At 40.1% G+C, this 22,777-nt stretch overlaps 5 protein-coding genes across 5 annotated transcripts; all 5 read right to left on the minus strand.

Annotated features, from left to right (window-relative positions):
* Positions 1 to 1,815: 1,815 nt before the first annotated feature.
* LOC124006875 (transcription factor HES-7.1-A-like) lies at positions 1,816 to 4,180 on the minus strand (the record flags this gene model as incomplete). The annotated part of the gene is made up of 3 exons (XM_046317066.1): positions 1,816 to 2,328; positions 2,445 to 2,540; positions 4,172 to 4,180. Coding segments are annotated over 3 exons (618 nt in total), but the record flags the coding sequence as incomplete, so codon positions are not given.
* Positions 4,181 to 5,375: 1,195 nt separating this feature from the next.
* On the minus strand, positions 5,376 to 6,473 carry LOC124006876 (transcription factor HES-7.1-like). The gene is made up of 4 exons (XM_046317067.1): positions 6,429 to 6,473; positions 6,037 to 6,132; positions 5,665 to 5,920; positions 5,376 to 5,524 (listed from the first exon to the last, which is right to left on the minus strand). Exons 1-4 carry the CDS (start codon positions 6,471 to 6,473, stop codon positions 5,376 to 5,378), a joined length of 546 nt encoding a protein of 181 aa, XP_046173023.1.
* Positions 6,474 to 8,997: 2,524 nt separating this feature from the next.
* Positions 8,998 to 10,063, minus strand: LOC124006877 (transcription factor HES-7.1-like). Its single transcript, XM_046317068.1, has 3 exons — positions 10,019 to 10,063; positions 9,627 to 9,722; positions 8,998 to 9,510 (listed from the first exon to the last, which is right to left on the minus strand). The coding sequence occupies exons 1-3, from the start codon at positions 10,061 to 10,063 to the stop codon at positions 8,998 to 9,000; spliced, it is 654 nt and encodes a 217-aa protein (XP_046173024.1).
* A 2,438-nt stretch (positions 10,064 to 12,501) lies between these two features.
* LOC124006878 (transcription factor HES-7.1-like) lies at positions 12,502 to 13,583 on the minus strand. Its single transcript, XM_046317069.1, has 3 exons — positions 13,539 to 13,583; positions 13,131 to 13,226; positions 12,502 to 13,014 (listed from the first exon to the last, which is right to left on the minus strand). Exons 1-3 carry the CDS (start codon positions 13,581 to 13,583, stop codon positions 12,502 to 12,504), a joined length of 654 nt encoding a protein of 217 aa, XP_046173025.1.
* Positions 13,584 to 16,217: 2,634 nt separating this feature from the next.
* LOC124006879 (transcription factor HES-7.1-like) lies at positions 16,218 to 17,275 on the minus strand. The gene is made up of 3 exons (XM_046317070.1): positions 17,231 to 17,275; positions 16,847 to 16,942; positions 16,218 to 16,730 (listed from the first exon to the last, which is right to left on the minus strand). Exons 1-3 carry the CDS (start codon positions 17,273 to 17,275, stop codon positions 16,218 to 16,220), a joined length of 654 nt encoding a protein of 217 aa, XP_046173026.1.
* Positions 17,276 to 22,777: the final 5,502 nt, after the last annotated feature.

Consider the following 22,777-nt stretch of genomic DNA (forward strand, 5'->3'; position numbering starts at 1 on the left):
TTTTACGCACAGAACCAACACGCGCTTCTGACTTTGTTAGTGGATGAATATTGCTTTAATACAATTGACTCTTACACTATTATTTAGATTTAATTATATTGTTATATTAGCCTATGTTAATTAACATTTCAGAGGTCAATGTGTGCGCGTGAGAACTGGGAACCTGGGAATGCTCCACCAGGCAGTCGGTGGCGGTATTTGCCTAATGATGTACAATTTCTAACAGGTAATAAAGAACAAACTGTTGTCTATCCTACACCTTTTCCCAAGGGAACAATCTCAGGACAATTTCCCAGTGTATCACATCAGGGACCATATATGATTTTGGTCTCCTCATTTTCTTGGCTTGTCAATATAACTATTTCAGGTTAAAGGTTATATTTAAAAAATGCGGCCTTTACATGCTGTAAAAGGTACTTCGTCTGATAAAGGTAGTGTGATTTTTTAATATATTTTTTTACCTTTATTTAACCAGGCAAGTCAGTTAAAAACATATTCTTATTTTCAATGAAGGCCTAGGAACTGCCTGCAGAACGACAGATTTGTACCTTGTCAGCTCGGGGGTTTGAACTCGAAACCTTCCGGTTACTAGTCCAACGCTCTAAGCACTAGGCTACGCTGCCACCGTGTGAGTTTATAATATTGTTGGAATTAGTTGAGATTCCATCACAGAACATTCTAATAACCGAATAATATGGTGATACTGATGATGAACCACATTTGTTAAATATTATTAGCTCAGACTTACTAATATTAATGAATGTTAATTACGTTGGAATTCGCTTTCAGACTATAGGTTACTCTCAACATTTGAGAGTAAATCGTTCTATAGTTGTAAACGATCCTTACACCAAGGCTGTCTCACTGCTGTTTTAGGCATAATTTGTCATAAAGCCTATATAAAATATACTTTGGATAAAAAATACGTTTTTTTTTCAATTAAGGAAAAATAAATATTTTACCATGATCCTCTGATCAAAATACTGTGAATGAATAATCAATTCCAAATTCCAAGAGGAAGAGGAAGACATCATTTTTGTATAATGTCGAGAGAAAACCCCTTGTTTCCGTCATTCCGCATTTACTAGGTTTGTAAAACAGGCCCTAAAAACCTTCGTTTGAGTTTGAAGTGTGATTGGAGGACGCTGTCTCTGAACCCTTTGCTCTTCTTGACCGGGAGGTAACAGGTGTTAAAGCGCGTGGTCTCTTCGCACCTTTGACTTAAACACACACATGCCAGCTATCAATGAAATTAAAATCTATGAAAACTTTGCAGTACTTTTAACTGGCATCAGAACTTGACACCTTGAGTTGGTTGAATGGTAAATAAGTCATTTAATTATTGAATGTCTGACTGAGAAAGCAGATGACAACAATAACCAGAAACACATTTGACACTTTAATACATTACGGATTAAGATACCATTGAGACAATGCTTTTAAAGGAATGTGTTTTATTTGTATTTCAACATACAGGCCTATATATCTGGAAAAACAAAGGAACAAGTCACAGAATAAATTAATGTGCAAAAATAGACAAGATATCAGAGTACTACAACTTATACATAGTACATGTTGTAATACTAAAGTATAGAGAAATTGTACAATATTTTGAATTGATATATTCTTTGCAGTACAACCGTGTCATATAACTGCAAATCTATGGAGTCTCTGAGTCAGGTTTTCACAACACTGCATAAATTAATAACAACATAGCAACCTCAGCAGAAAAGGATGTGGCATCCTGGTTATCAGTTCATATTATATTAGAGTTGTTTTACAGTTCAATATCCCAATTCAGGCTCCTCTGCTAGATCAGGGCCAAGGCCTCCACACAGACTGGCTGCCTGGGAGGTTCTGGGATTGGGCTTCTTTGTCAGCGTGTCTGTGGGGCAGCTGGGGAGGTTTGGGATCTCCATGTCGGAGTGGAGCTCTGTGAGCATGAGACAGATTTCTCCTGTAGACTTCACAAAGCTGTTGTCTGTAGTGGGACTCCTGTATCTTCATCAGGTGTGAGGACTGGTGGCACGTTGTGCTGGGCAGAGAGTTGGAAGAGTGGGCTTTAGCCCGAACTTCGGGGTTCATACAGGCTTGGCTGTTCAGCCGAGCAGAGATAGTAGAGTTCAGTGCTGCCTCCAGCTGCAGACCCTCCTCTTCCTGCCCCAGGAAGTGTGCAGCTCTCTGCAGGCAGCCTGAGAAGCCATCCTGGAAGGGATGTTGCTTTTCTCTATCTTCACCTTTCTTTCTGTCCCCATCTCCAGTGTTCTGGAGAAAGAGAACAGTGTGTTTCAGGATCTCAGCTTTCTCCACCCTACGCTGAGTCACATCCTGTTGGAGAGAAAGAGAGGGCAGATTAATGCGCAGTCATGCTATACTTCTCAGAGGAGCTGACACCTGTATGAGCTTCATTTAGAGCAGAGTCAAGTTAGAATGGAACTTCATACCTGATGTAGTGGTCCCTGCAGCAGCAGGGTTCTCAGGCTCTCCAGACTGTGGTTCATTCTCTCTCTCCTACGTCTCTCCACCTGAGGCTTGAGGAGCTACAAGAGAAAGATGAAAGGAGATCAGACCAGGGAGATTAGACCAGTGTCTCTGGTAAACCAGTGTGTCTGAAACAGTCACTTTGTACAACAGTAAGGGCTCCTAAAACCTAAATCTATGTACATGGTAGGACTAGGTCCATAGGTACATTTTAGGAACAAATTGTTATTCCAATTTCTATAAAAAGCTAACAACTAAATAGGCGTACATGTTTTAGTTCAAATCGATTTTGTTTGACTAATATGTATTGCAGATATACTGATAAATATAATCACAACAAAGGTTAAATTCTTACCATTCTGTCAATTTCCCTGCTCTCTTTTTCCCCAAGTGGTTTCATCTTTGTTAATCAACAAGCGGCTGTTGTCCTTCATCCAGAGGTCAGAGAAGGTTCAGATGTAAATCATCAAGAAGAACAGTAGTATTTCTCTATTCTGTGTCACTGAATCTGGCATTCTGTCTCTGAACCTCTTTTAAGTCCATAGGAATAAGAGGTGACTCAGTACTCCTCCCATTGCCACCGGTAGCCGAACCCTGAGCTTCCCGGCACAAGCCTTGTACTGTTGAAATACAGTAGAGTAGCCTGTATAAGTTATAAATGTCATACAAAGTGAATTCGTGGAAGTCAGGATAGTCATAAGAAGGATAAATAGCATAATGGGGAGTACCAATCTGTAGGCACATTGAAACAGGCTGATGTCCAATATAACCCAGTGAAGTGATGAAAGTAGTTGGTTTTAAGTTAGTTTGACACAGATCATTGTCATGCTTTCTCACGGGGTCCCAGGTTTAACAACTTGTATATCAAATAGGACCTCATGGTGCTTCTGTAGAATCCATCACATCCGCAGTAAAAACCCCTGGGCACGTGTGTTAAAGCGCTAAAAAAAAGGCACGCGTATTGTAATTATAACAATGGAGGTGTAGGGGAGAGTCGACGAGTCTCCAGTGTGGCACGGATTTACAAATGAATTAAGTGACACCTCAGCCTCTCAAACACAGACAGGCACACGCACAGCCACACGGTATTGCCCATTCCAATTGGCACAACCTTTTACGCACAGAACCAACACGCGCTTCTGACTTTGTTAGTGGATGAATATTGCTTTAATACAATTGACTCTTACACTATTATTTAGATTTAATTATATTGTTATATTATCCTATGTTAATTAACATTTCAGAGGTCAATGTGTGCGCGTGAGAACTGGGAACCTGGGAATGCTCCACCAGGCAGTCGGTGGCGGTATTTGCCTAATGATGTACAATTTCTAACAGGTAATAAAGAACAAACTGTTGTCTATCCTACACCTTTTCCCAAGGGAACAATCTCAGGACAATTTCCCAGTGTATCACATCAGGGACCATATATGATTTTGGTCTCCTCATTTTCTTGGCTTGTCAATATAACTATTTCAGGTTAAAGGTTATATTTAAAAAATGCGGCCTTTACATGCTGTAAAAGGTACTTCGTCTGATAAAGGTAGTGTGATTTTTTAATATATTTTTTTACCTTTATTTAACCAGGCAAGTCAGTTAAAAACATATTCTTATTTTCAATGAAGGCCTAGGAACTGCCTGCAGAACGACAGATTTGTACCTTGTCAGCTCGGGGGTTTGAACTCGAAACCTTCCGGTTACTAGTCCAACGCTCTAAGCACTAGGCTACGCTGCCACCGTGTGAGTTTATAATATTGTTGGAATTAGTTGAGATTCCATCACAGAACATTCTAATAACCGAATAATATGGTGATACTGATGATGAACCACATTTGTTAAATATTATTAGCTCAGACTTACTAATATTAATGAATGTTAATTACGTTGGAATTCGCTTTCAGACTATAGGTTACTCTCAACATTTGAGAGTAAATCGTTCTATAGTTGTAAACGATCCTTACACCAAGGCTGTCTCACTGCTGTTTTAGGCATAATTTGTCATAAAGCCTATATAAAATATACTTTGGATAAAAAATACGTTTTTTTCAATTAAGGAAAAATAAATATTTTACCATGATCCTCTGATCAAAATACTGTGAATGAATAATCAATTCCAAATTCCAAGAGGAAGAGGAAGACATCATTTTTGTATAATGTCGAGAGAAAACCCCTTGTTTCCGTCATTCCGCATTTACTAGGTTTGTAAAACAGGCCCTAAAAACCTTCGTTTGAGTTTGAAGTGTGATTGGAGGACGCTGTCTCTGAACCCTTTGCTCTTCTTGACCGGGAGGTAACAGGTGTTAAAGCGCGTGGTCTCTTCGCACCTTTGACTTAAACACACACATGCCAGCTATCAATGAAATTAAAATCTATGAAAACTTTGCAGTACTTTTAACTGGCATCAGAACTTGACACCTTGAGTTGGTTGAATGGTAAATAAGTCATTTAATTATTGAATGTCTGACTGAGAAAGCAGATGACAACAATAACCAGAAACACATTTGACACTTTAATACATTACGGATTAAGATACCATTGAGACAATGCTTTTAAAGGAATGTGTTTTATTTGTATTTCAACATACAGGCCTATATATCTGGAAAAACAAAGGAACAAGTCACAGAATAAATTAATGTGCAAAAATAGACAAGATATCAGAGTACTACAACTTATACATAGTACATGTTGTAATACTAAAGTATAGAGAAATTGTACAATATTTTGAATTGATATATTCTTTGCAGTACAACCGTGTCATATAACTGCAAATCTATGGAGTCTCTGAGTCAGGTTTTCACAACACTGCATAAATTAATAACAACATAGCAACCTCAGCAGAAAAGGATGTGGCATCCTGGTTATCAGTTCATATTATATTAGAGTTGTTTTACAGTTCAATATCCCAATTCAGGCTCCTCTGCTAGATCAGGGCCAAGGCCTCCACACAGACTGGCTGCCTGGGAGGTTCTGGGATTGGGCTTCTTTGTCAGCGTGTCTGTGGGGCAGCTGGGGAGGTTTGGGATCTCCATGTCGGAGTGGAGCTCTGTGAGCATGAGACAGATTTCTCCTGTAGACTTCACAAAGCTGTTGTCTGTAGTGGGACTCCTGTATCTTCATCAGGTGTGAGGACTGGTGGCACGTTGTGCTGGGCAGAGAGTTGGAAGAGTGGGCTTTAGCCCGAACTTCCGGGGTTCATACAGGCTTGGCTGTTCAGCCGAGCAGAGATAGTAGAGTTCAGTGCTGCCTCCAGCTGCAGACCCTCCTCTTCCTGCCCCAGGAAGTGTGCAGCTCTCTGCAGGCAGCCTGAGAAGCCATCCTGGAAGGGATGTTGCTTTTCTCTATCTTCACCTTTCTTTCTGTCCCCATCTCCAGTGTTCTGGAGAAAGAGAACAGTGTGTTTCAGGATCTCAGCTTTCTCCACCCTACGCTGAGTCACATCCTGTTGGAGAGAAAGAGAGGGCAGATTAATGCGCAGTCATGCTATACTTCTCAGAGGAGCTGACACCTGTATGAGCTTCATTTAGAGCAGAGTCAAGTTAGAATGGAACTTCATACCTGATGTAGTGGTCCCTGCAGCAGCAGGGTTCTCAGGCTCTCCAGACTGTGGTTCATTCTCTCTCTCCTACGTCTCTCCACCTGAGGCTTGAGGAGCTACAAGAGAAAGATGAAAGGAGATCAGACCAGGGAGATTAGACCAGTGTCTCTGGTAAACCAGTGTGTCTGAAACAGTCACTTTGTACAACAGTAAGGGCTCCTAAAACCTAAATCTATGTACATGGTAGGACTAGGTCCATAGGTACATTTTAGGAACAAATTGTTATTCCAATTTCTATAAAAAGCTAACAACTAAATAGGCGTACATGTTTTAGTTCAAATCGATTTTGTTTGACTAATATGTATTGCAGATATACTGATAAATATAATCACAACAAAGGTTAAATTCTTACCATTCTGTCAATTTCCCTGCTCTCTTTTTCCCCAAGTGGTTTCATCTTTGTTAATCAACAAGCGGCTGTTGTCCTTCATCCAGAGGTCAGAGAAGGTTCAGATGTAAATCATCAAGAAGAACAGTAGTATTTCTCTATTCTGTGTCACTGAATCTGGCATTCTGTCTCTGAACCTCTTTTAAGTCCATAGGAATAAGAGGTGACTCAGTACTCCTCCCATTGCCACCGGTAGCCGAACCCTGAGCTTCCCGGCACAAGCCTTGTACTGTTGAAATACAGTAGAGTAGCCTGTATAAGTTATAAATGTCATACAAAGTGAATTCGTGGAAGTCAGGATAGTCATAAGAAGGATAAATAGCATAATGGGGAGTACCAATCTGTAGGCACATTGAAACAGGCTGATGTCCAATATAACCCAGTGAAGTGATGAAAGTAGTTGGTTTTAAGTTAGTTTGACACAGATCATTGTCATGCTTTCTCACGGGGTCCCAGGTTTAACAACTTGTATATCAAATAGGACCTCATGGTGCTTCTGTAGAATCCATCACATCCGCAGTAAAAACCCCTGGGCACGTGTGTTAAAGCGCTAAAAAAAAGGCACGCGTATTGTAATTATAACAATGGAGGTGTAGGGGAGAGTCGACGAGTCTCCAGTGTGGCACGGATTTACAAATGAATTAAGTGACACCTCAGCCTCTCAAACACAGACAGGCACACGCACAGCCACACGGTATTGCCCATTCCAATTGGCACAACCTTTTACGCACAGAACCAACACGCGCTTCTGACTTTGTTAGTGGATGAATATTGCTTTAATACAATTGACTCTTACACTATTATTTAGATTTAATTATATTGTTATATTATCCTATGTTAATTAACATTTCAGAGGTCAATGTGTGCGCGTGAGAACTGGGAACCTGGGAATGCTCCACCAGGCAGTCGGTGGCGGTATTTGCCTAATGATGTACAATTTCTAACAGGTAATAAAGAACAAACTGTTGTCTATCCTACACCTTTTCCCAAGGGAACAATCTCAGGACAATTTCCCAGTGTATCACATCAGGGACCATATATGATTTTGGTCTCCTCATTTTCTTGGCTTGTCAATATAACTATTTCAGGTTAAAGGTTATATTTAAAAAATGCGGCCTTTACATGCTGTAAAAGGTACTTCGTCTGATAAAGGTAGTGTGATTTTTTAATATATTTTTTTACCTTTATTTAACCAGGCAAGTCAGTTAAAAACATATTCTTATTTTCAATGAAGGCCTAGGAAATGCCTGCAGAACGACAGATTTGCACCTTGTCAGCTCGGGGTTTGAACTCGAAACCTTCCGGTTACTAGTCCAACGCTCTAAGCACTAGGCTACGCTGCCACCGTGTGAGTTTATAATATTGTTGGAATTAGTTGAGATTCCATCACAGAACATTCTAATAACCGAATAATATGGTGATACTGATGATGAACCACATTTGTTAAATATTATTAGCTCAGACTTACTAATATTAATGAATGTTAATTACGTTGGAATTCGCTTTCAGACTATAGGTTACTCTCAACATTTGAGAGTAAATCGTTCTATAGTTGTAAACGATCCTTACACCAAGGCTGTCTCACTGCTGTTTTAGGCATAATTTGTCATAAAGCCTATATAAAATATACTTTGGATAAAAAATACGTTTTTTTCAATTAAGGAAAAATAAATATTTTACCATGATCCTCTGATCAAAATACTGTGAATGAATAATCAATTCCAAATTCCAAGAGGAAGAGGAAGACATCATTTTTGTATAATGTCGAGAGAAAACCCCTTGTTTCCGTCATTCCGCATTTACTAGGTTTGTAAAACAGGCCCTAAAAACCTTCGTTTGAGTTTGAAGTGTGATTGGAGGACGCTGTCTCTGAACCCTTTGCTCTTCTTGACCGGGAGGTAACAGGTGTTAAAGCGCGTGGTCTCTTCGCACCTTTGACTTAAACACACACATGCCAGCTATCAATGAAATTAAAATCTATGAAAACTTTGCAGTACTTTTAACTGGCATCAGAACTTGACACCTTGAGTTGGTTGAATGGTAAATAAGTCATTTAATTATTGAATGTCTGACTGAGAAAGCAGATGACAACAATAACCAGAAACACATTTGACACTTTAATACATTAAGGATTAAGATACCATTGAGACAATGCTTTTAAAGGAATGTGTTTTATTTGTATTTCAACATACAGGCCTATATATCTGGAAAAACAAAGGAACAAGTCACAGAATAAATTAATGTGCAAAAATAGACAAGATATCAGAGTACTACAACTTATACATAGTACATGTTGTAATACTAAAGTATAGAGAAATTGTACAATATTTTGAATTGATATATTCTTTGCAGTACAACCGTGTCATATAACTGCAAATCTATGGAGTCTCTGAGTCAGGTTTTCACAACACTGCATAAATTAATAACAACATAGCAACCTCAGCAGAAAAGGATGTGGCATCCTGGTTATCAGTTCATATTATATTAGAGTTGTTTTACAGTTCAATATCCCAATTCAGGCTCCTCTGCTAGATCAGGGCCAAGGCCTCCACACAGACTGGCTGCCTGGGAGGTTCTGGGATTGGGCTTCTTTGTCAGCGTGTCTGTGGGGCAGCTGGGGAGGTTTGGGATCTCCATGTCGGAGTGGAGCTCTGTGAGCATGAGACAGATTTCTCCTGTAGACTTCACAAAGCTGTTGTCTGTAGTGGGACTCCTGTATCTTCATCAGGTGTGAGGACTGGTGGCACGTTGTGCTGGGCAGAGAGTTGGAAGAGTGGGCTTTAGCCCGAACTTCGGGGTTCATACAGGCTTGGCTGTTCAGCCGAGCAGAGATAGTAGAGTTCAGTGCTGCCTCCAGCTGCAGACCCTCCTCTTCCTGCCCCAGGAAGTGTGCAGCTCTCTGCAGGCAGCCTGAGAAGCCATCCTGGAAGGGATGTTGCTTTTCTCTATCTTCACCTTTCTTTCTGTCCCCATCTCCAGTGTTCTGGAGAAAGAGAACAGTGTGTTTCAGGATCTCAGCTTTCTCCACCCTACGCTGAGTCACATCCTGTTGGAGAGAAAGAGAGGGCAGATTAATGCGCAGTCATGCTATACTTCTCAGAGGAGCTGACACCTGTATGAGCTTCATTTAGAGCAGAGTCAAGTTAGAATGGAACTTCATACCTGATGTAGTGGTCCCTGCAGCAGCAGGGTTCTCAGGCTCTCCAGACTGTGGTTCATTCTCTCTCTCCTACGTCTCTCCACCTGAGGCTTGAGGAGCTACAAGAGAAAGATGAAAGGAGATCAGACCAGGGAGATTAGACCAGTGTCTCTGGTAAACCAGTGTGTCTGAAACAGTCACTTTGTACAACAGTAAGGGCTCCTAAAACCTAAATCTATGTACATGGTAGGACTAGGTCCATAGGTACATTTTAGGAACAAATTGTTATTCCAATTTCTATAAAAAGCTAACAACTAAATAGGCGTACATGTTTTAGTTCAAATCGATTTTGTTTGACTAATATGTATTGCAGATATACTGATAAATATAATCACAACAAAGGTTAAATTCTTACCATTCTGTCAATTTCCCTGCTCTCTTTTTCCCCAAGTGGTTTCATCTTTGTTAATCAACAAGCGGCTGTTGTCCTTCATCCAGAGGTCAGAGAAGGTTCAGATGTAAATCATCAAGAAGAACAGTAGTATTTCTCTATTCTGTGTCACTGAATCTGGCATTCTGTCTCTGAACCTCTTTTAAGTCCATAGGAATAAGAGGTGACTCAGTACTCCTCCCATTGCCACCGGTAGCCGAACCCTGAGCTTCCCGGCACAAGCCTTGTACTGTTGAAATACAGTAGAGTAGCCTGTATAAGTTATAAATGTCATACAAAGTGAATTCGTGGAAGTCAGGATAGTCATAAGAAGGATAAATAGCATAATGGGGAGTACCAATCTGTAGGCACATTGAAACAGGCTGATGTCCAATATAACCCAGTGAAGTGATGAAAGTAGTTGGTTTTAAGTTAGTTTGACACAGATCATTGTCATGCTTTCTCACGGGGTCCCAGGTTTAACAACTTGTATATCAAATAGGACCTCATGGTGCTTCTGTAGAATCCATCACATCCGCAGTAAAAACCCCTGGGCACGTGTGTTAAAGCGCTAAAAAAAGGCACGCGTATTGTAATTATAACAATGGAGGTGTAGGGGAGAGTCGACGAGTCTCCAGTGTGACACGGATTTACAAATGAATTAAGTGACACCTCAGCCTCTCAAACACAGACAGGCACACGCACAGCCACACGGTATTGCCCATTCCAATTGGCACAAACTTTTACGCACAGAACCAACAGGCGCTTCTGACTTTGTTAGTGGATGAATATTGCTTTAATACAATTGACTCTTACACTATTATTTAGATTGAATTATATTGTTATATTAGCCTATGTTAATTAACATTTCAGAGGTCAATGTGTGCGCGTGAGAACTGGGAACCTGGGAATGCTCCACCAGGCAGTCGGTGGCGGTATTTGCCGAATGATGTACAATTTCTAACAGGTAATAAAGAACAAACTGTTGTCTATCCTACACCTTTTCCCAAGGGAACAATCTCAGGACAATTTCCCAGTGTATCACATCAGGGACCATATATGATTTTGGTCTCCTCATCTTGTTGGCTTGTCAATATAACTATTTCAGGTTAAAGGTTATATTTAAAAAATGCGGCCTATATTGAGCCACATGCTGTAAAATGTACTTCGTCTGATAAAGGTAGTGTGCATTTATAATATTGTTGGAATTAGTTGAGATTCCATCACAGAACATTCTAATAACCGAATAATATGGTGATATAGATAAATATATATACTGTTTAAGAAATATGTATTCCGTCCCCGACTTAAATCAATCGGATCGAGTCAGACTATTTTTAATATACACACATTGTAATTGTACTGATGATGAACCACATTTGTTAAATATTATTAGCTCAGACTTACTAATATTAATTAATGTTAATTACGTTGGAATTCTCTTTCAGACTATAGGATACTCTCAACATTTGAGAGTAAATCGTTCTATAGTTGTAAACCTTCCTTACACCAAGGCTGTCTCACTGCTGTTTTAGGCATAATTTGTCATAAAGCCTATATAAAATATACTTCGGATAAAAAATACGTTTTTTCAATTAAGGAAAAATAAATATTTTACCATGAACTACTGAATAAAATGCTGTGAATTAATGATTAATTCCTATATTCCAAGAAGTAGAGGAGGACATCATTATTCTAAGTCGAGAGAAACCGCCTGTTTCCGCCATTCCGCATTCTCTGGGGTTGTAAAAAAGTCCCTAAAAACCTTCGTTTGAGTTTGAAGTGTGATTGGAGGTCGTTGTCTCTGAACCCTTTGCTCTTCTTGACCGGGAGGTAACAGGTGTTAAAGCGCGTGGTCTCTTCGCACCTTTGACTTAAACACACACATGCCAGCTATCAATGAAATGAAAATCTATGAAAACTTTGCAGTACTTTTAACTGGCATCAGAACTTGACACTTTGAGTTGGTTTAATGGTAAATAAGTCATTTAATTATTGAATGTCTGACTGAGAAAGCAGATGACAACAATAACCAGAAACACATTTGACACTTTAATACATTACGGATTAAGATACCATTGAGACAATGATTTTAAAGGAATGTGTTTTATTTGTATTTCAACATACAGGCCTATATATCTGGAACAACAAAGGAACAAGTCACAGAATAAATTAATGTGCAAAAATAGACAAGATATCAGAGTACTACAACTTATACATAGTACATGTTGTAATACTAAAGTATAGAGAAATTGTACAATATTTTGAATTGATATATTCTTTGCAGTACAACATTGTCATATAACTGCACATCTATGGAGTCTCTGAGTCAGGTGTTCACAACACTGCATAAATTAATAACAACATAGCAACCTCAGCAGAAAAGGATGTGGCATCCTGGTTATCAGTTCATAGGATATTAGAGTTGTTTTACAGTTCAATATCCCAATTCAGGCTCCTCTGCTAGATCAGGGCCAAGGCCTCCACACAGACTGGCTGCCTGGGAGGTTCTGGGATTGGGCTTCTTTGTCAGCGTGTCTGTGGGGCAGCTGGGGAGGTTTGGGATCTCCATGTCGGAGTGGAGCTCTGTGAGCATGAGACAGATGTCTCCTGTAGACATCACAAAGCTGTTGTCTGTAGTGGGACTCCTGTATCTTCATCAGGTTTGAGGACTGGTGGCACGTTGTGCTGGGCAGAGAGTTGGAAGAGTGGACTTTAGCCCGAACTTCGGGGTTCATACAGGCTTGGCTGTTCAGCCGAGCAGAGAAAGTAGAGTTCAGTGCTGCCTCCAGCTGCAGACCCTCCTCTTCCTGCCCCAGGAAGTGTGCAGCTCTCTGCAGGCAGCCGGAGAAGCCATCCTGGAAGGGATGTTGCTTTTCTCCATCTTCACCTTTCTTCCTGTCCCCATCTCCAGTGTTCTGGAGAAAGAGAACAGTGTGTTCCAGGATCTCAGCTTTCTCCACTCTACGCTGAGTCACACCCTGTTGGAGAGAAAGAGAGGGCAGATTAATATACAGTCATGCTATACTTCTCAGAGGAGCTGACACCTGTATGAGCTGCATTTAGAGCAGAGTCAAGTTAGAGGTGAACATCATACATGATGTAGTGGTCCCTGCAGCAGCAGGGTTCTCAGGCTCTCCAGACTGTGATTTATTCTCTCTCTCCGACGTCTCTCCACCTGTAGCTTGAGGAGCTACAAGAGAAAGATGAAAGGAGATCAGACCAGGTAGATTAGACCAGTGTCTCTTGTAATCCAGTGTGTCTGAAACAGTCACTTTGTACAACAGTAAGGGCTCCTAAAATCTACATCTATGTACGTGGTAGGACTAGCTCCATAGGTGCATTTTAGGAACACACTGTTATTCCAATATCTGTTAACAAGCTGAGATCAGACAAGCTATGAACAAAATAGGCCTACATCTTTTAGTGAAAATCGATTGTTATTGACTAATAGGTATTACAGATATGCTGATGAATATAATCACTTCAAAGGTTCAAATTTTACCTTTCTGTCAGTTTTCCTGTTCTCTGTTCCCCCAAGTGGTTTCATCTTTGCTCATTAACAAGCTACTAATATCCTTAAATTGTGTATTTTTAAAGAGGTCAAAGAATGTCCACATGTAAATAATCAAGAAGAATAGTAGTATTTCTATGTGCTGTGTCTCTGAAGTTGAGCCTCGATATGGCATTTCTGTCTCTGGGCGACTTTTAAATTCATAGGAATAGGAGATGACTTTGGACTCCTCCCATTGCCACCGGTAGCCAATCCCTGAGCTTCCCCGCGCCTTGTACTGTTGAAGTACAGAAGAGTACCCTTTACAAGTTATACATGTCATACAAAGTGAATTCGTGGAAGAAGTCAGGATATTCATAAGCAGGATAAATAGCATAATTGGGTTTAAAAATCTTTAGGCCTATTGAAACGGACTGATAGCCAATGTAACACAGTGAAGCAAAGAGAGCAGTTGGTTGAAATTATTTCGACATTGCTCATTGTCTTCCTTTCGGACGCTGTCCCACGTTTAGCAACTTGTGTATCAAAGAGGACCTCATGGTGCTTCTGTAGAATCCATCACATCCGCAGTAACACCCGTGGGCATGTTTTCGAAAGCGCTAACAAATGGCACGCGTATTGTAATTACGAGAGAGGTGTTGGCGAGAGTGGACGAGTCTCCAGTGTGACACGGATTTACAACTTAATTAAGTGACACCTCAGCCTCTCAAACACACTGTCACACGCACAGCCAAAAGGTATTGCCCATTCCAGTTGCCACAGAATTTTACGCACAGACCCAACACGTGTTTTTGACTTCGTTTATTTTTTTTAACCCTTTATTTAACTAGGCAAGTCAGTTAAAAAAAACAAGTTCTTATTTACAATGACAAACTCCATCAACTGCCATGTTCAGAACGACGTATCATTTGACCAAGTCAATGAGCCAGCAACATTCCGGTTGTCAGTCCAACGCTCTAACCACTAGGCTACCTGTCGCTAGTAGATGAATATTGCTTTAATACAATTGACTATTAAATATATACTATTATTTAGATTGAATTATATTGTTATATTAGCCTATGTTAATTGACATTTCAGATGTCGATGTGTACCGGTGAGAATTGGGAACCTGGGAATGCTCCATCAGACAGTCAGTGGTGGCTTTTGCTAAATGATGTACAATTTCTAACAGGTAATAAAGAACAAACTGTTGTCTATCCTACACCTTTTCCCAAGGGAACAATCTCAGGATAATTTCCCAGTGTATCACATCAGGGACCATATATGATTTTGGTCTCCTCATTTTCTTGGCTTGTCAATATAACTACTTCAGGATAATCATTATGAAAAATGCGGCCTATATTGAGCCACATGCTGTAAAAGGTACTTCGTCTGATAAAGGTAGTGGGAATTTATAATATTGTTGGAGTTAGTTGAGATTCCATCACAGAACATTCTAATAACCGAATAATATGGTGATATAGATAAATATATATCCTGTTTAAGAAATATGTATTGCGTCCCCGACGTAAATTAATCGGATCAAGTCAGACTATTTTTAATATACACACATTGTAATTGTACTGATGATGAACAACATTTGTTAAATATTATTAGCTCAGACTTACTAATATTAATTATTGTTAATTACGTTGGAATTCGCTTTCAGACTATAGTTTACTCTCGATTTTTGAGAGTAAATCGTTCTATAGTTGTAAACGTTCCTTACACCAAGGCTGTCCCACTGCTGTTTTAGGCATAATTTGTTATAAAGCCTATATAAAATATACTTCGAATAAAACAATACGTTTTTTTAAATTAAGGAAAAATAAATATTTTACCATGAACCTCTGAATAAAATGCTTGGGAATGAATGATTCACTCCTATATTCCAAGAGGTAGAGGAGGACATCATTTTTCTAAGTCGAGAGAAACCCCTTGTTTCCGTCCTACCGCATTCTCTCGGGTTGTAAAAAAAAGGCCCTAAAAACTTTCGTTTGAGTTTGAAGTGTGATTGGAGGTCGCTGTCTCTGAACCCTTTGCTCTTCTTGACCGGGAGGTAACAGGTGTTAAAGCGCGTGGTCTCTTCGCACCTTTGACTTAAACACACACATGCCAGCTATCAATGACATGAAAATCTATGAAAACTTTGCAGTACTTTTAACTGGCATCAGAACTTGACACCTTGAGTTGGTTGAATGGTAAATAAGTCATTTAATTATTGAATGTCTGGCTGAGAAAGCAGATGACAACAATAACCAAAAACACATTTGACACTTTAATACATTAAGGATTAAGATACCATTGAGACAATGATTTTAAAGGAATGTGTTTTATTTGTATTTCAACATACAGGCCTATATATCTGGAAAAACAAAGGAACAAGTCACAGAATAAATTAATGTGCAAAAATAGACAAGATATCAGAGTACTTCAACTTAGTACATGTTGTAATACTAAAGTATAGAGAAATTGTACAATATTTCGAATTGATATTTTCTTTGCAGTAAAACATTGTCATATAACTGCAAATCTATGGAGTCTCTGAGTCCGGTGTTCACAACACTGCATAAATTAATAACAACATAGCAACCTCAGCAGAAAAGGATGTGGCATCCTGGTTATCAGTTCATAGGATATTAGAGTTGTTTTACAGTTCAATATCCCAATTCAGGCTCCTCTGCTAGATCAGGGCCAAGGCCTCCACACAGACTGGCTGCCTGGGAGGTTCTGGGATTGGGCTTCTTTGTCAGCGTGTCTGTGGGGCAGCTGTGGAGGTTTGGGATCTCCATGTCGGAGTGGAGCTCTGTGAGCATAAGAAAGATGTCTCCTGTAGACTTCACAAAGCTGTTGTCTGTAGTGGGACTCCTGTATCTTCATCAGGTTTGAGGACTGGTGGCACGTTGTGCTGGGCAGAGAGTTGGAAGAGTGGGCTTTAGCCAGAACTTCGGTGTTCATACAGGCATGGCTGTTCAGCCGAGCAGAGAAAGTAGAGTTCAGTGCTGCCTCCAGCTGCAGACCCTCCTCTTCCTGCCCCAGGAAGTGTGCAGCTCTCTGCAGGCAGCCTGAGAAGCCATCCTTGAAGGGATGTTGCTTTTCTCCATCTTCACCTTTCTTCCTGTCCCCATCTCCAGTGTTCTGGAGAAAGAGAACAGTGTGTTCCAGGATCTCAGCTTTCTCCACTCTACGCTGAGTCACACCCTGTTGGAGAGAAAGAGAGGTTAGATTAATGCACAGTCATGCTGTACTTCCCAGAGGAGCTGACACCTGTATGAGCTGCATTTAGAGCAGAGTCAAGTTAGAGGTGAACTTCATACCTGAAGTAGTGGTCCCTGCAGCAGCAGGGTTCTCAGGCTCTCCAGACTGTGGTTCATTCTCTCTCTCCGACGTCTCTCCACCTGAGGCTTGAGGAGCTACAAGAGAAAGATGAAAGGAGATCAGACCAGGGAGATTAGACCAGTGTCTCTGGTAAACCAGTGTGTCTGAAACAGTCACTTTATACTACAGTAAGGGCTCCTAAAACCTAAATATATTTACATCATAGGACTAGTTACTTTGGTACATTTTAGGAACACATTGTTATTCCAATTTCAGTCAACAAGCTAACAACAAAATAGGCCTACATTTTTTGTTAAAATCGATTTTGATTGACTAATATGTATTACAGATATACTGATGAATGTTGTCGTTTCAAATTTTACCTTTCTGTCAATTTTCCTGTTCTCTTTTTCTTCAAGTGGTTTCATCTTTCTTAACGAACAAGCTGCTCTTTTCCTTAAAAAGTGTATTTCCAGAGTTCAGAGAATGTCCAGATGTAAATAATCAAGAAGAACAGTAGTATTTCTCTGTGCTGTGTCTCTGAAGAAGAATCACAATATGGCATTTCTGTCTCTGGACGACTTTTAAATTCATAGGAATAGGAGATTACTTTGGACTCCTCCCATTGTCACCGGTAGCCAATCCATGAGCTTCCCCGCGCCTTGTACTGTTGAAATACAGTAGAGTACCCTTTACAAGTTATACATGTCATACAAAGTGAATTCATAGAAGACGTCAAGATAGTCATACGGAGGGTAAATAGCATAATGTTGTGTAAAAATGTAGGCCTATTGAAACGGACTGATGGCCAATGTTACCCAGTGAAGTGTTGAGAGCTGTTGGTTTAAATTATTTCGACACAGATCATTGTCGCGCTTTCTCACGCTGTCCCACGTTTAACAACTTGTGTTAGAGGCCCAAAGAGGACCTCGTGGCACTTCTGTACAAGCCATCACATCCGTGGTAACACCAGTGGGCACGTGTATGAAAGCACTAAGAAATGGCACGCGTATTGTAATTACAAGAGAGGTGTAGGCGAGAGTTGACGAGTCTCCAGTGTGACACGGATTTACAAATGAATTAAGTGACACCTCAGTCTCTTAAATACAGACAGGCACACGCACAGCCACAATGGCCTATTCCATTTGGCAAAACATTTTATGCACAGACCTTTTTTGACGTATTTATACAGACAAGCTGAGGATGTTACGTAGCTAACTACACTCCCCTACGTATTTATTTGGAAAGTGAAGCTAAAACTTTTTATTTGGCTCTATTCTTTTGGATTTCACATCAAATGTTTAATATGAGGCGACAATAGAGCCTGTAGAATGTCATCTTTTATTTGAGGATATTTTCATACATATCTGTTTTACCGTTTACAAATTAAAGCACTTTATGTATCTGGTCCCCTCATTTGAAGGTGTCATAAGTATTTGGACAAATTATCTTATATTTATTACATTTAATCAAACGTTTAGTATTTTGTCCCATATGTTACAGCTCACAATGACGACATCAAGCTTTTGACTCTACAAACTTGTCTTGTTGCATGCAATGAATGGTAAATAATGTATTGTGTAATTTTGGAGTCACTTTTTTATTTAAAATAAGAATAGAATATGTTTCTGAACAGTTGTACATGAATGGGTGCTACCATGGTTACGGATACTCATGAATGAATCATGAATAATGATGAGTGAGAAAGTTACAGAGGCATGAATAGCATAACCCCCCCCCCCCCCAAAAAAAGAAATACTAAACTCCCCTTTTATTGGTAATGGTGGGCAGTGGCATATCCAGGAGGTGACACAGGGTGGCCACCGCTCCACTTATATCTGTGACCCCCCAGAAATTCAGAGATCTGATAGGTCGTCTCTGAATATAGCCTGTAGATCATTTTGACCAAGACACTCGCCGACAGCATCAATCATGTCATCTTTGTTGGCCAAACAGCATCAACTACATGGGCTACAGATACTAAGACAGAGAAGTGTTTGCCTTGCTCGGATGCTTTTTCTTGTGAAATAGATTCAGCCTCTTGCGAATTGAAGGAAAGTTATTAAACACTGATAGACATGAACGAGAAATAATTGTATAAGTTTGTTTCTTTTTTATGGTCATTTTATGGGGGGAAGCCTGGCATCCCATGAATACAAGCCACTTTGTAGGCTGAATGTCATTACACTAATGGTGTTGACAATATATGTCCTTTTCCACTAAAATGGGATGCTAAACTTATTTTGGAATACATTTTATTGACAATCAAATTAAAACATCATGACTGGTTGTGTTCAGGACACATTAGAAGGTATTACATTTTTACATTTAATTGACATGCCTTTACTATAATGCCCATATAAAGCGACAGTAGATCGTGCACGTGCATACATAAATAGAGAACCCCGAATGTCACAGTATAATTCGCACTCCGGATAGCACTTTCAGGTAATTTTACTGATACCCTTATTTAAATATCTGCCCTGGAATGCATACACGGTAACATTTAATTTTATTTAACTAGTCAGTTAAGAACACATTCTTATTTACAATGAGAGCATAGCAAAAGGCCTCCCGCGGAGATGGGGGCTGGGATTAAAAATAAAATACAAATATAGGATAAAACACACATCACGAAATGAGAGACAACACAACATTACATAAGGAGAGACCTAAGACAATAACATAACAAGGCAGCAACAAATGACAACACAGCATGGTAGCAACACAACATGACAACAACATGGTAGCAACACTTCATGGCAGCAGCACAACATGGTAGCAGCACAACATGGTACAAACATTATTGGGCACAGACAACAGCACAAAGGGCAATAAGGTAGAGACAACAATACATAACGCAAAGCAGCCACAACTGTCAGTAACAGTGTCCATGATTGAGTCTTTGAACAAAGAGATGGAGAAAAAACTGTCCAGTTTGAGTGTTTGTTGCAGCTCGTTCCAGTCGCTAGCTGCAGCGAACTGTAAAGAGGAGCGACCCTGGGATGTTTGTTTTGGGGACCTTTAACAGAACGTGACTGGCAGAACGGGTGTTGTATGTGGAGGATGAGGGCTGCAGTATATATCTCAGATAGAGGGGAATGAGACCTAAGAGGGTTTTATAAATAAGCATCAACCAGTGGTTATTGCGACAGGTATACAGAGATGACCAGTTTATAGAGGAGTACAGAGTGCAGTGATGTGTCCTATGAGGAGCATCGGTGGCAAATCTGTTGGCCGAATGGTAAAGAACATCTAGCCAGTCGAGAGCACCCTTACCTGCCGATTACATTTTTAAATTGGAATCTTAACTTATTTAACTAGGCAAATTCTTATTCGAAATGAGAGCCTAGGTACAGTGGATTAACTGCCTGTTCAGGGGGAGAAAGACAGACTTGTACCTTATCAGCTCGGGGATTTGAACTTGCAACCTTCCGGTTACTAGGCCAACGCTCTAAACACTAGGTTACCCTGCCGCCCTTACCCTGACGATCTATAAATTATATCTCCGTAATCTAGCATGGGTAGGGTGGTCATCTGAATCAGGGTTAGTTTGGCAGCAGGGGTGAAAGAGGAGCAATTACGATAGAGGAAACCTAGTCTAGATTTAAATTTAGCCTGCAGCTTTGATATGTGCTGAGAGAAGGACAGTGTATGTCTAGCCATTCTCCCAAGTACTTGTATGAGGTGACTACCTCTAAACCCTCAGAGGTAGTAGTCACACCTGTGGGTAGAGGGGCATTCTTCTTACCAAACCACATTACCTTTGTTTTGGAGTGTTGAACACTAAGCAAGCTTTGTTGTAGAGCCTTTAACACAAAATCCGGGGAGGGGTCAGCGGAGTATAAGACTGTATCATCTGCATATAAATGAATGAGAGAGCTTCCTACGGCCTGAGCTTGTTGTTGATGTAAATTGAGCGTGGGGCCTAGGATCGAGTCTTGGGTTACAGGCAGTGGCTGTGACAGCAGATGTTCTGACTTTATACACTGCACTCTTTGAGAGAGGTAGTTAGCAAACCAGACCAAAGGCCCCTCAGAAACCAGTCAGTTGATTGTTGACAGGTTTTCCCAACACTTTTGATAAACAGGGCAAAATAGAAATAGGCCTATAACAGTTAGTATCAGCTTGATCTCCCCCTATTAATAACGACTATTAACGAGTAATAATGATCCACAATCATGGTAGAATCCACATGAATGTAGAAGTGTTCAGAAACATATTATATTCTTATTTACAATAAAAGTGACTTCAAAATGACACAATACATCCTTTACCATTCATTTCTATTGGTCACAACATCATTTGAAACACAACCAAGACAAACTGAAAATGCATGCAAGAAGTTTGTGGAGTCACAAGTTTGGTAGTCATTGCATGCTATGAATATGGGACCAAATACTAAACTTTAGACTACTTTAATACACATCGCCTATATTAATACAAATAAGTGAATTTGTCCAAATATTTATGACACCTTCAAATGGGGGGGGGGTGAGATTATTTAATTTCTAAATTGTGAAAATGACATTCTGTACTGTTCTAAAATCTCAAATCTGGAGTACAGAATGTTTTACCTTCACTGTCCAAATAAATACGTAGAGGAGTGTATGTGGTAAATAATTGTATTCAGGTGTAATTATATTTCAACTGAATTTACATTTAAAGGGAAACGTGTGCTGTGGGAACCATCGCACTTCCAGTGGCAACACGTCGTCGCTAAATGATGTACAAATTCTAGCAGGTAATGTGTTAAACGTAAAACTTTCCCAAGGGAAAGGGCTGAGTGACATCTTCCCAGACTGTCACATCTGCGAACAGCAAAGTGAATTTGGTCAAAGTTCTAAAGTATAGGCCTAACATAGCAATTGAATGCATTAAACCACCACAGAAAAACGCGCGAAACATACAGTGAATGCTGTGAAGAGTGCCATGCTTAACAATCTGGATCTAAAAACCAAACAAATATGAATTCATCTAATTTCAAGAGTTTTACGTTTGCCTATAATATTGAGAAAAACGAATATTGCAATTGTTCACATGAATCTACTTTTGTGCTATAAGATCTTGTTGAGGGATCACCATTGGTCTCTCAAGTGTTCATACCGCCCTCTTGCGCTGTCGCTAATAACTTGAGGATCAAAGTAACCTCATGCATCTGAGGCACACGCTGTCCTAAACAAACCAACCATGGCACGTGTGTGTGATAGACAAATGTCGTGCGTACGGGAGAGGTGTTGGTGACAGTTGAGAAGTGAGATTATTGGCGAGAGTCGACCATCAGTCTCCACGGCACACGCAGCACCAAATGGTATTACGCATTCCAATTACGCTCAGATTCAATAGCTTAAAGCTTTTCGATGTTGATCAATTCAGACAGGATGAATATTGACATAATATGTAACTTTGTGATAGGCTACATGTTGTATGTAATAATAGTCTAACGTTATGTTTAGCCTACATTTATTAAGAGGACAGTGTGTGCTATGGGAAACATCGCACCTCAGTCATTGGCGACACTTGTCTTCTAAATTATGTACAAATTCTAACAGGTAGGCTCATAAACAAATGTGTAAATCCTATAGTTTTTCCCAAGGGAATGGGCCGAGGGACATTTTCCCAGTCTGTGACATTAGAACAGCTAAATGAATTTGGTCCACTCACCTTAGAAAGTACGGGCCAATCTCGTTGCTCCCGAGTCGCGGAGCAGTTTTAGGCACTGCACCTCAGTGCCTTCGGGGTCCAAACAGATTTGATTGGCTTCCAGGCTGTATCACAACCGGCGGTGATTGGGAGTCCCATAGGGCGAAGAACAATTGGCCCAGCGTCGATAGTGTTTGTCCCGGGCAGGCCGTCATTTTAAATAAGAATTTGTTCTGAACTGACTTGCCAGTTAAATAAATATACAAACACAACAACCCAGGCACGTG

The sequence above is a fragment of the Oncorhynchus gorbuscha genome, linkage group LG20, assembly GCF_021184085.1.
Source record: "Oncorhynchus gorbuscha isolate QuinsamMale2020 ecotype Even-year linkage group LG20, OgorEven_v1.0, whole genome shotgun sequence".
In the NCBI taxonomy this organism is placed as follows: Eukaryota; Metazoa; Chordata; class Actinopteri; order Salmoniformes; family Salmonidae; genus Oncorhynchus; species Oncorhynchus gorbuscha.

What these genes read in the sequence shown, in the direction of transcription:
- LOC124006876 (XM_046317067.1), bottom strand. Translation starts at nt 6,473, where the DNA reads ATGAAACCACTTGGGGAAAAAGAGAGCAGGGAAATTGACAGAATG. An exon ending in GCAGGGAAATTGACAGAATG is followed by an intron (nt 6,133 to 6,428) that starts GTAAGAATTTAA and finishes TTTCTCTTGTAG; the next exon opens with CTCCTCAAGCCTCAGGTGGA. An exon ending in AGCCTGTATGAACCCCGGAA is followed by an intron (nt 5,525 to 5,664) that starts GTTCGGGCTAAA and finishes TCATGCTCACAG; the next exon opens with AGCTCCACTCCGACATGGAG.
- LOC124006877 (XM_046317068.1), bottom strand. Translation starts at nt 10,063, where the DNA reads ATGAAACCACTTGGGGAAAAAGAGAGCAGGGAAATTGACAGAATG. An exon ending in GCAGGGAAATTGACAGAATG is followed by an intron (nt 9,723 to 10,018) that starts GTAAGAATTTAA and finishes TTTCTCTTGTAG; the next exon opens with CTCCTCAAGCCTCAGGTGGA. An exon ending in TGCAGGGACCACTACATCAG is followed by an intron (nt 9,511 to 9,626) that starts GTATGAAGTTCC and finishes TCTCTCCAACAG; the next exon opens with GATGTGACTCAGCGTAGGGT.
- LOC124006878 (XM_046317069.1), bottom strand. Translation starts at nt 13,583, where the DNA reads ATGAAACCACTTGGGGGAACAGAGAACAGGAAAACTGACAGAAAG. An exon ending in ACAGGAAAACTGACAGAAAG is followed by an intron (nt 13,227 to 13,538) that starts GTAAAATTTGAA and finishes TTTCTCTTGTAG; the next exon opens with CTCCTCAAGCTACAGGTGGA. An exon ending in TGCAGGGACCACTACATCAT is followed by an intron (nt 13,015 to 13,130) that starts GTATGATGTTCA and finishes TCTCTCCAACAG; the next exon opens with GGTGTGACTCAGCGTAGAGT.
- LOC124006879 (XM_046317070.1), bottom strand. Translation starts at nt 17,275, where the DNA reads ATGAAACCACTTGAAGAAAAAGAGAACAGGAAAATTGACAGAAAG. An exon ending in ACAGGAAAATTGACAGAAAG is followed by an intron (nt 16,943 to 17,230) that starts GTAAAATTTGAA and finishes TTTCTCTTGTAG; the next exon opens with CTCCTCAAGCCTCAGGTGGA. An exon ending in TGCAGGGACCACTACTTCAG is followed by an intron (nt 16,731 to 16,846) that starts GTATGAAGTTCA and finishes TCTCTCCAACAG; the next exon opens with GGTGTGACTCAGCGTAGAGT.